The sequence below is a fragment of the Prunus persica genome, chromosome G6, assembly GCF_000346465.2.
Source record: "Prunus persica cultivar Lovell chromosome G6, Prunus_persica_NCBIv2, whole genome shotgun sequence".
Lineage (NCBI taxonomy): Eukaryota > Viridiplantae > Streptophyta > Magnoliopsida > Rosales > Rosaceae > Prunus > Prunus persica.
The window spans coordinates 11,503,548-11,518,541 of NC_034014.1; the positions used below are offsets into that span (position 1 = coordinate 11,503,548).

Sequence of the window (14,994 nt, forward strand, 5' to 3'; positions counted from 1 at the left end):
TAAGGGGGATCTTTAATTCATGACCTAAACAATGAACGATTCAGATCATTTTAATGATATTGTCAAGTTGACCCAAACGATTGGTTAACATTGTATTAACCGTTTTTTTTATCTAGCAAATACATATTATGTGGTGTTTATATCGGAAGAGGAGGATTCGGTGGTGACACCCTAGCTAGGTCAAGATATTCAATTCGTTATAGTCTCAATTATAACATGTACTGTGTTTGATGAATTATTGCTATCCAATTAATACTTTACAATGAAATTTATTGAACTCAAACCAGTTTCTTAATTAACACACGACAATACCATAACAATCTTATTAATTTTAAGAACACTCGAAGACTCATCTCATAAGTGAGCGGTATAATCCATGCATACACAACTGCTTCTTTAGCGCAGAGGTCTGTTCATTATATTCTATAACTCGAAGTGCTGGCAAAAGGATTAGGAGGCATGGCGAGATTCTCACCTTCTCTTTCCAACATTTGAACTACAACTTCCATTGAAGGACGATCTATTGGATGCCATTGGATGCACCATAGACCCAGAATTGCAAGTTTCCTAGCAATTGTTACATCTACTTCGTCGTCACCGATATGGATTCGTAGGTCGTTGCCATGCTTTAAAAGGTTATACATCCATTCTGGGAAGTAGACTTGACTAGAGGCGTCCTCCATGACTTTAAAGTTTTTTCTGCCTCCAACCATTTCAAGCAACAATATTCCAAAACTATAGACATCTGACTTATAGGAGACATTGCTGAAGTTCCTTGAGAAGATTTCAGTTTTCAGGTGCGATGTAGCCCATGGTCCCCCTGGCTGTAGTCATCATATTTCTTCTGTGCTAAACCGAAATTAGAAACTTTTGGAGTGAAATCTTGGTCTAGCACTACATTATGTGGTTTGATATCGAAGTGCAGGATTTGTTGGTCGCATCCTTGGTGAAGATATTCAATTCCTTTAACTATTCCTAGAGCGATGTCTTGCAACTTATCCCAACCAATGAATGAATTCTTATTATCTGCTGATGATAATAAATTTTGCAAAGAACCATTTGGTAAGTATTCGTAAATCCGTCTGCACAAACTCCAACCAAGCAAATCGCATTGACATGGTGGATTTGACACATTGTCCCCACTTCATTTATGTAATCTTCCCCATTTTCATTTGAATTGTTGAGGATTTTCACAGCAACAAGTAATTCAGAGGAAAGCTTTCCTTTGAACATTGTTCGGTATGCCCCTTGAGTCAACTTTTCCTTGAATTGATTTGTTGTCCTCTTAATATCAGCATAGGAATATCTACTTGGCTTCATCGCTCTGTAATCATCCAAAAACTTTCGATTCTAAGCCGATTTTCTTTGTCCATTTTGTTAGAGGTATAGATATGGTTGATTGTCATCACCTTCGCTATTAGAACTAAACACAGTGCACAAATACCTGCAAATATTTTCTTTTTGTGCCAATCATTTTTTAAAGCGTTTTTAGCCATTTTAAACTCTCTTCAAAACATACACTTAATTAATTTCCTCACCAATATGTTCGTAAAGAAAAGAAAAAGAAAGAAAAAATAAATAAATAAGGTGAAATGAAGGTTACGATCTGTAAAAGTTGTTCATGAAATAAGGACCGATTTTCAAATCAATGAAATCCAAAATTATAGTTTGCATATAGAATCTTCAATGAATCTTGAAATAATCTTGAAATTATAGTTGGAAAGTAAACTTGGAGTGTAAAATACCTTTGCAATGTTCATGGAATGGACCAATGCAATATTCCTATCTCATCAGATATATATATATATACGCTAATCACCAATGAAACAACAATGACAGCGTAAATATGGTTACCAGAATTGTTGCCAGGGCTCAATCTCTCCAGACATTCACTACCATATATGCTGGAACAATATTTATCTCTTACTGTTGACGGTGGACAACTGAATAAGCAAGCAACCATTACTGTAAAACATCTCCCTAGGCAAGCAACCATCATAAGGTGTTCCTCTAATTGCATGAGATCTGTAGTTAATCGGCCCCACTCCTTCTGGATGTTTTAGTCAATGGCCGACGGGTAAGGTGATCTCTAAATTTTTATCTGACTATGGGCCAACAAAAATAAATAAATAAATAAATAAATTTATCTCTTTAAAGAGTTAAAACTGCACTAATTGGAAATATCCCTTGTGCTCTGACAGCATGTCTGGAGGAAGTCTCCTATTTGCGGCTTACACAGTGCTCCTTCTTCTTCTTGTTCCTTCCTCTTGTTCCCAAACCGCTTCCAATAATATTACAGCTGATAACTCTGATTGTATCCGTTCTTGTGGAAATATTAACATAAGCTATCCATTCCGATTGAAAGGAGAATCTAAACACTGCGGCAACAAAAGCTTCGAGCTATCTTGTGAGGCCAAGGGAAATGGTACTACTCATCATGCAGTGCTATCCTTGTTTTCAGGAAAGTATTATGTACAAGCAATCAATTACAATAACTTCACAATCCGACTTGTGGATGTTGGTGTTCACAAGATCAAGGACAACTACTTCTCCCACCCACTCTTCTCCTTGACCCCCTTCAACTTTTCTTATTACTCCGATTATACAGGTCCTCTTCCTGAGTATTACCATATAGAATCATTAATGTCTATAATCTTCCTGAGCTGTGAAATTCCAATGAATCCTTCCGATCTCATTGTTGAAACAGCTCCATGCATCAGTGGGGTCAACAACTATTCTTCTTCCAATTCTTCTTTCTCCAATTTAACAACATATTCTTATTTCATACAATTTCGGTTTGGGTATGGCTCTGAGAATGACCGAAGTTTACACAATTTGCTGGATTCCTGCAAAATAACACTAACGGTTATGGTGTCCCCTTCAACTGAGGAGCACATGACGTCTTGCAAAGGAATATATAATGAAATAGCGCATGGCTTTGAACTCTCATGGCTTCATCATGCATGTAAAGTAATGTGCAGATCAGGGGAATCTTGCAGGCTGAACCGCAACGACAATGGAATCAACTGCTTCCAACGCCGGTTAAATTTAATACCAAAAGGTTAGATAATTGCCAAACCTTTAAATTATAAATTATATATTTACTGTAGTGTCAAATATCAGTTTTATCCACTTTGATGACTATGATAGCATGTTAAACCGTAATTTCCAACCGTTACTAAGCTAATGTTACAGTTTTCTTTTCATAATTTGTGTCTAACCAGAATTCTCTTTATGCTAATGTTACTGTCTTCTTTTGCAATATAGTCCCTTGGTACGACGAGATCATAATGTCCATAATCAAGAAAGGAGGTGAGTGGATCCCTCAACTCTGTAAATAGACGTTTACTTTTCTTTGGCCTTTTCGCTTGACTAACCACCTTAGTCATTCCATTGATCGATTGATTTCTCTACTTCACCCGATATACAGGCTCTTCCAATTTGATCAGCCTTTCCCTATGTATAGTTACAGCTTCTGGGATGTGCAGTCGCTTCCCAAGGACTATATTATTATTATTTTGATTGAGATGGATTTGCAAAGGACTATATTATTATCATTATTATACTTCGCGTTCATTAATTCCATTTTTGTGAACCATGCAGCAATATACCTGGCAGCCAAATTTTCATTTGGTTTTTGTTGTTTAACTGCACTGCTAATATATAAATGGCGAAGGAGGCACTTGTCATGCCAATAAGGTACTCTTACTCCGACATCAAAAAGATGACCAGAGGTTTCAAGGACAAATTGGGGGAAGGAGGCTGTGGCTCTGTATACAAGGCATGACTTTATCAATGAAGTTGGTACCATTGGAAGGATTCGTCATGTTAACGTGGTGCGACTTATTGGCTTCTGTGTTGATGGTTCAAAACGCTCTAGTATATGATTTCACGTCTAATGGGTCTCTTGACAAATACATTTTTTCTCAACAAGGAGATGTGTCTTTAAGTTGCCAGAAAATATTTGAAATTGCACTTGGAGTGGCTCGTGGTATTGATTACCTCCATCAAGGCTTGGACATGCAAATTTTGCACTTTGACATCAAGCCTCACAACATTCTTCTAGAAGAGGAATTTTACTCCCAAGGTCTCTGATTTTGGGTTAGCAAAGCTATAGAAATTGGATAGGAACCATGAGATACATTGCTCCAGAACTGTTCTACAAAAACATTGGAGGTGTTTGATACAAAGCCGATGTGTATAGCTTCGGAATGCTATTGATGGAAATGGCTGGTAGAAGGAAAAACCTGAATGCATGTATAGAACAATCAAGCCAATTTAGCCAAATCTACTTTCCGACATGGGTTTCTGATCAATTGAAGGCAGGAAAGGACATAGAAATAGGAGATGATGCAACAGATGAGGAAAAGAAGATCATAAAGAAGATGATGATGGTGGCTTTATGGTGCACACAAATGAAGCCTATCGAACGCCCTTCAATGAATAAAGTAGTGGAGATGCTTGAAGGAGAAATTGAGAGCCTCCAAATGCCTCCAAGGCCTTTCTTATATCCACAACAAATTCCTGCAGATGAAGTTGGTGTGGACAATCGAAGTCCCTGTGCATCAGGTGCTTCAGAATCTGAAGAGATTACTTTGATTGCTGATGCAAATGAAGTGAATCAATATTAGTCACGATGTGGATCTATGTAAGGGAAAGTTAGCAGCTCTACTCTGTATTTGATCATAGCACAAATATTTTTACATGTTGTAATTGATTTAAGCAAATAATTAGCCTCTCCTTTTGGTTATTGTTTGAGAAACTGCCTGCCCGAAATGCAATGACTTGAACTTTGATGACAATTAGGTTTACACAAATGAATTGCCTAAAAGAAACAATTCATTTGTGTATGGATATTTTGTCGAGTGGGCTTATTATGCCTGAACGGTATTATGTTGGGTTTTTAAAAAGCTGTGCAGTGGCAAATAGCAATAATGAGAATCCAGGTATAGGGTAAGGTCCTTCTAGCAAAACGAACTGTGGAACATAAGGTGTTGAGAACAAAGCAAAGGCAAATAGACTGAGAGGAAAGTTTGTATCAACCGCAAAGCAGGCAGCTCAAAAGTTTGTACCCTGCCCCTTTATGACATTTATGCATCTTCCCCTGTCCTCTGTTTTCTTCTTAAACGTCGTCAAGTTTCAGTTTGCAGACAGAGCGAGTATATTTGTCTGTACCTATTTATAGTTGCTCAAGTTAAAGATGGCATCAATAATGGAAAGAGAACTTCGGCCCTTCTCTTCTAAGCTTGAAGCAAGGGTTCAAAATTAAACAAGAGCCTATACGTCAAATAATCTCCATATCTGAATTAGAATCCAGTTCTACCGACAATGACTAAACCATATATAAGAGTTTACAGACCCAGGGCAAAGCTACAGACTTGGACCAAAGTGAAACTCAAACTCAAAAAGCAACGAAGAAAAATTGGGATTTCAAGCTAAAAGATTGAAAAGAGCAAGCTACATGACCGAACCACAGACAGGAACGAAGAAAAAACTTAAAAAACATTAGCCTAAGCTGCACAATCCACGCGGGCCGACCGTGGAGACCTTCGAAAGGGAAGTGCCAGTTTCACTAAAGTCTAAGTTCTTAACATAGGAATATGTCAGACAAACTTGATTAACAAATAAATTAAAGAAAAAACTGCAACTAAACCAATCTGATAAGTGGTAAAGTGGTATAATCTTCTCTTCCGACATAGGTAACACACATCACACAAGTAGACATGTTAAAACTAAAAGTTACACTCATTCCATACACAGCTCGGTTATTAGATCATTGATCCCATCCATTTTCAAATCCACTAGGATCGGCAAAGCCTATAGATGTTCTAAACAACCACTCGTAAGGTGGATTCAACGAGTTTAATAACCAAAGCCAAAACAAGCATGAGACAGATGTTCTAAGCAACTACTCTGTTTCTTTCTAGTTTCTACTAAATAATGTTGCCTCCATCCATTTTCAAATCCTCTAGGTCTAGGATAAGCAAGCCTCCGTCAAAAAAAACCAAGAGAAATTAAAGGCAAATGAGCTCTACTTGACCTCTATCAAACATCCTCCTCGCACAGACGCACAGCTACTAATTATACAACAACACATTCCTCGTTCCTAACTCGTCACAATTTCAGAGACTTCAATTGAAAAGTGAGAGATTAAAAAAAGTTACCATTTGCACCAGACGCATTGCCCCCATCTCAAACCCTAAATTACCTTTAAATATTTTATTGACATTTTATTCCACCACTAGTTATCCCTACTATTATTGGAACTAGGCGGCTATTAGGAGAAGATGATAGACCTATAGATATTATCTTAGAAGCACTCTAAGAGTTCGCCCTCCCTATCCAAAAAAAAAAAAATTACAAAGATACCATTTTGCCTTTACATTTAACAAAAAAGATAACGAAATTGACGGTAGGACCATTTGTCCTAACGAAAGTAAAGTTGAAGGACCACCGAAATGATTTTGGAAATTCAGGCACCAAAATGAGAATGAGGTAAAATTCAGGGACCATTAGACCTAAAATCCTTTAGAATATAATATTGATTGATTGACATTCGCTTGACTTCGTAGTCGTTTTATTGATCGTTCTCTTCACTACTACTACAGGGGCAATTATTGACCTTATTTATAGGCACTTCCACCTTGATAGACTTTTCCCTATGAATTTTGCCAACTATTGCCGTGATCAGCTTGTGGACTGTATAATTGTTTACCCGGGTAAGAGAATACTGGTGTTGATCTCACTGAAACATTATTCTTTAGATTTAAAGCCACAATAAAAATTTATGCTCTTATGAGAACGAAACACTTACATGGTTGAGATGGGTTTGAAGAGGAGTAATTATTATTATTAGGGTTAATTTCAGTTTGTTTAGAAATATTTTTATTATTTTTAATGTTTTATTAATATTTTAAGCAATTTAAGTTTTAAAAGGTGAGTCATATATGCCACATTAACAACTAAAGAAAATTTTAACACCGAAACCGGATTGCAAAACACTGAAAAGCTTAGAGTACGTAATCATTAAAATTAAGAGTGTGTGAGCAAACATGTCTTAAGAGTAAGAGTTTAAGGTACTAAATTGAAATTAACCCATATTATTATTATTATCCTTCTTACTAATTCCTTTTTTTGTGAACCATCGGTAGACGTGAAATATTTATCTCTCACTGTTGACGGTGGACAATTGAATAAGAATGCATGGCCTACGTATTCTAAGGAAGACGAAGAACAATTGCTGTAAAAGAACTCCCTCGGCAAGCAATAATCAGAATATCTTGCTCCAATTGCATGAGATCTGTAGTTGCTCTCTCTTAAATAAAGAGCTTAGCTGACGACGATGGTATCTCAAGCATAGTCTAGTTGTCGCCAGTGCATGAAAGATCAAAGCCACGGAAGCCACAATAGATTGGCTGCCTACCTTTAAGTCGAAATGGAAATCGAATGGCTGGGCCTTCCGGGCCACATCTTGTCTCTCTGCAATCTTGAAGGACTCCTCCACCATTGACTACATCTACCAGTCGTACAATTATCATGAGTTGCATGAGCAAGCACCATAAGAAATTCATGATGAGAACCAAAGCCACAGCAGCACCAAAAGAAATTCAGGATGTTTGAGTCCGTCAATGGCGGGTGAATCATGCTTGTTCACCGGGTGGATGGCTTCCCCGGTTGACTGTGTAACATCCCGACTCCAAATTTAATTCCCTATTAAATTTATTTAAGTGAAATTACGAATTTACCCTTGGGATATGGGTATTTTAGTCATTTTCTCATTCGAAAAGAGTTTGGGACAGTGACTGGTATTTTGGGTTGGTCGTACTGAGACGAGTCCGTAGACATGCGGTAGGCTTGAATCGGAGTTGTAACGAAGTTTTGGCGACCAAAATAAGTTCAGTGGCAAACTTGTAATTATTTCAAAAAGAGTTGGGGTAAAAATCTGATTTTTGTTTCTTTCTCTCTCACTCTCTCTCTCTCCATCCTCGTCGCGAACAGCCCCCTCCCCTTCGTTTTCTCACAGCCGCCACCCTCCAAGACTACCGTCGGCGCCACCGTCAACGACCGACCTCGAAACTGATCCCGTTCGAACCACCGCTTCTCCCTCGTCCTTTCTCGACCAGTCTCAGCCATCACTGTCCACTGTGCTCGCCGGAATCAGTCGAAAATGAGCCAGTTTTGATAGAATTTCTCACCGCTCGATCTTTCTCCTCCGGAAACCAATTCTGATGGGTGAGGTATGGTTTCTCATCTATTTTTCAAACTCTAGCTGTCTGTTGCATAGGATTGGATCGATTTTGCGTCTAGGAAACCGATTTTGGAATCTAGGTTTTGGCCGAATTTCAAAGTAAAATTCCTGTAGGTTGTCGTCCGAATTGGACCTCCTCGTCGTTGAATAAAGTGATCCTTGCCTCGAGTAGTAGCTAGGGTGTGCGACGGTGTGGAGTTTTTCCGTCGCTGGAAATTTTTCTACACACCCACGCGCTGCCGGCATGTGGGCAAGGGTGGTGAAGCCACATTTTGTCCTGTTGTAACCCGTAGGTTGTCACGAGCGCGTAGGTGTGCTCGGATTTCAATTCGGACATCGTTTGACTATCGAACGGATTTCGCATATTGTGCGTTATCCGGGTTCGATAGGTTCTAACCGTTGGATCGTTTTTAAATTAAAATATGTTAATCTAGGCACTCCTAGAATCGTGTAGGATTTCGCTGATCGTGAATCGGAGCCCCGGATGTTCCGATTCAATAATTCGAATTTTATGGGTTACGATAACCATCCAATTATGAGCGATCCAACCGTCCCTTTCGGATCACACCTGCAAGACGCATTTTCTAAACTTTAGTCGGACCTTAGGATATCTTGTCCTACGTACACGCACCGGGAACTTGGGGATTTAAGTATTTATTTTGTGATTTCCGTTTCGAAGTGATGTTATATTAATTAAAGGTTCGTATCTCGAAATAGGTGCTCCGATCGATCGTACACAGCAGGCGGGACCCTCTCAGGGTCCGGCAGCTTGGGACTATTTGTGAGTGGACTTAGTTTTCAATCAAACCCATGGTTTTATTGATGAAAGATTTATGCATATGTTTTAAATGGTATATGGGATATAATACATATTCGGTTGTTGAATTTGATGTTATTATAAGCTTTGGCAATATATTTTGGATTTTGACATATTTGAGTATCGTGAGTATGTTTATATGGATTTTGGGAAATTCTATCTATATTGTCTATATGTGAGGTACTTAGGTTGTTGAGGTGAGATTGTGGAAGAATTTGAGTATGAGGGGTTGTTGAGAGAAGATGTATGATTACACTATGTAAGTACCATCCCCTAATTACTAGGCTTCCCACACGTGGCGTTGGTAGTTCCGCTTGTGGGAAAAACATGTGATTATTAGTCTCACACGTGGCGTTGGAAGTTCCGGCGTGTGAGACACTTCCCATACGTAGCGTTGGAATTTCCGGCGTATGGGAAGATTATGTATATTGCTTGGAATCATCACACATGGCTTTGGAAGTTTTGGTGTGTGATGATGTAGTCTGCCCCCGAAGGACTTAGTATTAGAGTTACACGTGGCGTTGGAATTTTCGGCGTGTGAGCTATGGAGTTTCATCCCCTGGTTGGATTGCTCATCCCTAGACGCAGGATAATACCTGAAAATCCTGTAGGCTAGCCAAACAATCCCCCAGTTGGATTGTTTTCCCTGTACCTTGGTAGTGTGATGAGTATATTGTACATTTATATTTATATATTTATATCTATATATAGGTGTCAGTGTAAAGCAATTAGAGTATATGCAGTGGGTTGGTAAGAGCAGTATAATTTTGGGAAATAAGTTTATGGATTGAGTGATTTGTGGTTTTAAAGGGTTTTGGAGATTGATGTTTTTGGATCATTAAATATGAATTATAAATCTGCATGTCTTGAGCATTATTTTTACACGGTGGGGTTATTATGTTGTTTTAAATGCAAACTTTGTTTTTGTCCACTCACATGTTTTCTGTTTTGCGCCTCCCAGACAGTAGTCACTCAAGGAGAGCTACAAGCTGTGTTCGGGGCTCGAACTGTGAACTTCAATAGTTAGGCTTTGAGTAATTTTCTTTCTACTCAACTGGTTGTTGTAAACTAAATCTGTTAGATGCTCTGTAACTGCCCATGTTAGGTTTTACTTGTGAGGCCGGAGGCCATTTTAGTATGTATTGTTGTATGTTGAAACCATGCTACTGGTTGGGATTATATTGTATTATACAGGTTGAATTTTGTTGGGTTTGTTCAATTTACAGGGGAGATTCTGCTAAAATTTTGGTAGAATGTCTCGGTTTTTAGTAAGTGGGCCAGCATCGGGATAATGTCGATAACAAGACGGAATTCGTCCCGATTTTCGAGAAATTCCAAGACGAGTCCTGTCATACTGGAGCCCTGACTCAAGTCAGGATCAGCAATTGGGTTAAACAGACCCTAGGCAGATGGATAACACAAATTTATGCCGTTACAAGTACAAAACACTTGCAGGATTGAGAGGATTTGGAAAGGAGTATATTATTTTATTCTCATTCTTATTATCCTTCCTAGTAATTCCGTTTTTGTGAACCATGCAGCATTATACCTAACAACCAAAGCTTTATTTGGTATTCCATTTGTAACTGCATTACTATAATATAAATGGCGAAGGAGGCACTTGTCAATGTATGAGAATATAGAAGACTTCCACGGAGTAATAATAATAATTTCATGTTAGTAAGGTATACTTACTTAGACATCAAAAAGATGGCAAAAGGTTTCAAAGATAAATTGGGTGAAGGAGGCTATAGCTCCGAATACAAGGCAAAGCTCCGCAGTGGTCGCGTGGTAGCCATCAAGATGTTAGGTAAGTCCAAAACTAATGGGCAAGACTTTATCAATGAAGTTGGCACCATTGGGAGGTTCACCATTTTAATGTGGTTCGACTAACTGGCTTATGTGTTGATGGTTCCAAACGCGCTCATGTATATGGTTTATTGCAGTGAGTGTCTATTTTTTGAAGTCGATGCAGTTCTCTTTGATTTTGAACATGAGTATTTTGTATGGTTTTATCTATTAAATATGAATAAGAATATTATCGTTTCATTTCAATGGGTTTATTTTGTATATTATTATATTTTTTTTCACCTTCTACACGTTGAGTCCCATAATGAAAATTCTTGGATCCGCCATTGGCTGTTGCACAACGCGCTTTTTAAAATTTTTAATAAATAAATCCTGGCCAAAATTGCATATCCATTAAAAAATTCCTGGATCCGCCAGTGAATACGGGTACAGAACGTTCAAGCCAATTTAGTCAAATCTACTCTCCAACATGGGTTTCTGATCAGTTGAAAGAAGTAAAGGACATAGAAATAGGAGATGATGAAACAAATGAGGAAAAGAATATCGTAAAGCAGATGATGATGGTGGCATTATGGTGCGTACAAATGAGGCCCAGTGAACACCCTCCTGCAAATGAATAAAGTACTGGAGATGCACGAAGGAGACATTGAGAACCTTCAAATGCCTCCAAGGCCTTCCTTATATCCACAACAAACTCCTGCAAATGAGGTTGGTGGGGACAATCCAAGACCCTGTGCATCAAGTGGTTTAGAATCTTTGGTTGCGGATGCAAATTAAGTGTTTTAATATTAGTCATGATGTGGCTGTATGTAAGGGAAATTTAGCAGCTCTACTTAAGGGGCAGTTAAACATGTTTTTCGTATTTGACCATAGCACAACTATTTTTAATTTACATGTAATTGAGTTAAGCAAATAATTAGCCTCCGCCTTTGGTTATTAGTAGCTATGTTGATGTGCAAAGAACAGGATAGACATTGTTTGAGAAAATACCAATGGAACTTGAAGCTATTAGAAGAAGCATAGACTTTGTTTGAGAAAATGCCTGCCAATTAGGAATGCAATGTAAGGTCCTTCTAGCAATAATGAGAATGAAAATACGAACAATGGAAAATAAGGTGTTGAGATTTTGACCCCAAAAAGAAAGGTGTTGAGACCAAAGCAAAGGCATATAGACTGAGAGGAAAGTTTGTATCAACGGCAACGGCGAAAGCAGGCAGCGCAGCTTGTATCCTACCCTATCCTTTGTTTTCTTCTTAAACCTTGTTAAGTTTCAGTGTTGCGGACAGAGCTACTATATTTGCCTGTCCCATTAATAATGGAAACCAACCTTCAGCCCTATACGTCATATAATCTCAATATTTGAATCTAGTTCTACCGAGTACAGACCCCAGAGCAAGCTACAGACTTAGATTGATAATGGCCAGTGGGTTTGAAGTGAGCAATTTGGGCTAAAGGATTGAAGACATTGCTATTGAAACTAAAAGTTACACTCTCGTTCCATGCACAGCTCTGTTATTAGATCATTGATCCCATCCATTTTCAAATCTGTTAGCATCGGCAAGCCTAGATGTAACCAACTACTCGTAAAGTGGATTCATAGAATTTAAATACCAAAGCAGAAACAAGCATGAGACAGATGTTCCTAAGCAACTGCTCTGTTTCTTTCTAGTTTCTACTAAATAATGTTACCTCCATCCTCCTACAAAGTCAAATGAGCTCTACTTGCCCTCACTATTAATATATATTGTGTTAATTAATCTCTGCTAATATTTTAGTCTATTATGCAACCAACAACAACAAATAATTAAATATTAAAATATTTATTGGGCAGGCCTAGCCCAGCCCAACTAACCCAATGTAGCCCAAACCAACCAAACTAAATTCTTCCATACAAATTCAAGCCCTAATGGCTCTGTTTGTGTGGGCGGGCTTGGGCCGAAGTGCTAAAACTTATACCCAACCCAAGTTAGCCCAAAGAAATGCTTAAATCAAAAAAGCCCAACGAGGCCCAATGATAGAAGGCCATACGATCCACTTTCCATCAATAATTAAACTCTCTCTCTCTCTCGCTCTTCAATGTATTCATTTGTCTAGCAATTATTTTCCTTGAAAGTTATAGTCTTCAATGCAATTGAATGGGGCATCTTTTACTCAAAGCTACATCAAAAGGCCAAAAGTTATTTTTAACCGAATTATTGGAGTCATAATATTTCTCTTCTTCAGCTTTTTGAAGGACTTTTCCTATTTAGATGGGCGATAGTACTAAACTTACACACACTAAACGGATGCTAGAATTTGAACCCAGAACCATATATTAGGGAGCAATTACTCTAAATCAGTAGGTCATTTGCTTTCCTTTTTGATCTAGTAAGGGAAAAACGAGCCTTGTTTTTTTTGCGTAACCTATGTGGCTCTTTGATGTTAAAGTCTGTTAGCTTAAAAAGTCCAACCACCATTGAAACCCCATCAGTCTTTTCTTACTTTTTTGTTATTTTTTTAAAATAATTTAAATAAAGATAAAGGGTAACATGTTTTATCATTAAGGCTATATGTGGACTCAAATTGCTTCCGTGAAGTCCAAATAATCATTACTGCATAAAATATTTCCCGATTTGAGGAGTGGGTTGGAGAGAAGCGTAAGTTGACTATTGTGGAACAACCGTTGAATTTTCATTGCACTTTCTTTGTTTGTTTTTTCTTTTGTCCCTTTTTTCTTTGGAAATAGGATAAGAACAATCAGACATGATTTTCTTCTTTGTTTGTTTTTGTTATAAAAATAACCTGGAATATGTGCGAATATTGAGCTGCACGTAAAGTAGATGAGACACAGTATTTAACGAGGTTCGGCTATGCCTACGTCCCTGGAGAGCAGCAATAGTAACTTTTCCACTATGTAAAATAATAGGGCTACAACTTTAGTGTTTACAATATGTGTGGCTCACTGAATTTTCTCTCTAGGAGAATTTCTTTCTGCTCTCTCTTTCCTCTTTCTTCCTTCTCTTCCTCTTGTCTCTTTCCTTTTCTCTCTTTCCTCTTTTCTCTTTCCCCTTCTTTCTTTCCTCTTCTCTTTCCTCTTCTCTCTTCTCTCTTTCCTCTTCTTTGTTTCTTTCCATTTCTCCCTTTCTCTTCTCTCGGAGGTGTACATGCAAAGGCACAATAATGTCTTATTTATAGGCTAAGGAAATGATGCCCGTGAATGTACAATAAGAGAAAGTTGCGGACAAACGTTACCCAAAGTCTCCAAATGAATAGTTAGTGGGCTCCACACAAAAACTTTTACAACACTCCCCCTTGAGACCACAAATGATATGTCAGTTGCTTCATCAGACTTTGCTTGGTGAAAACCTAGTAAGGTAGAGAACTGATGGAAGGAAGAAAGAAGAGTACAACAATCTGTATAGCATACTTCTGGATGCTCCCCCTGATTAATATCTCCCCCTGATGTCTTCATAACTATCTTTTGGAGTGAGAATCTTTCGGAGTGAGTGAATGATGTAGCCACCAACAATTCATATAGTAAATATATTTCCAGTGAGCTATCTCTATGTAAATCATAGAAATTTTCAGAGTCCGCGTTTCCAACAAAACCTGGGCTATTTGTAAGATCATATGAAAGAATATGCCCATACATGGTGTTATGCGGAGATAGCATCAAATATACCTCACATCATCCCAAAATGATGGTGATGGAGTTGAGCCTTATCTGGAAAATATGATGTCCGGTCCAATATACTTCCGAAAAATCCTTAAAGTGCCCAACGGATAATCCTCATAAAAATGCTTCAATATTTTCTTAGTATAAGCAAGAATCTCGTTGGCATAATGCTCGATCTTTAAGTCGAGACAAATATTTCTGGAACTCTTGAGAAGCTTTATTGTGTTGCAAACACATTATAATCAATGTACTCACTGAGGTAATTTATGCATATTAATATTGAGTACAAATTTTGTGCTTCAGGCACATGTCATTCAGGGACTTGCTTCATGCAATTTCAATCCTTTCAAGGATTTTGTTTAAAGGGATTAAACTTTATGACACATTATATAACTTTAACCCAGCTATTTATACATCTTTAGGGAATCACTTCAGGTGATATGCTCTGTGCATTTAATAACCCTT

The 14,994-nt window shown here is 38.0% G+C and overlaps 1 protein-coding gene and 2 pseudogenes across 1 annotated transcript in view; 2 read left to right on the forward strand and 1 right to left on the reverse strand.

Annotated features, from left to right (window-relative positions):
- LOC109949612 lies at positions 417–1,724 on the reverse strand (annotated as a pseudogene).
- The window catches only part of LOC18773821 (rust resistance kinase Lr10), a 30,496-nt gene continuing 17,655 nt past the window's right edge, over positions 2,154–14,994 (forward strand). Inside the window, exon 1 of the mRNA XM_020567096.1 lies at positions 2,154–2,865. Coding sequence (XP_020422685.1) covers positions 2,203–2,865 — 663 coding nt within the window. The 5' untranslated portion in view covers positions 2,154–2,202. The remainder of the gene's footprint in view (positions 2,866–14,994) is intronic.
- On the forward strand, positions 3,711–4,762 carry LOC109949959 (annotated as a pseudogene).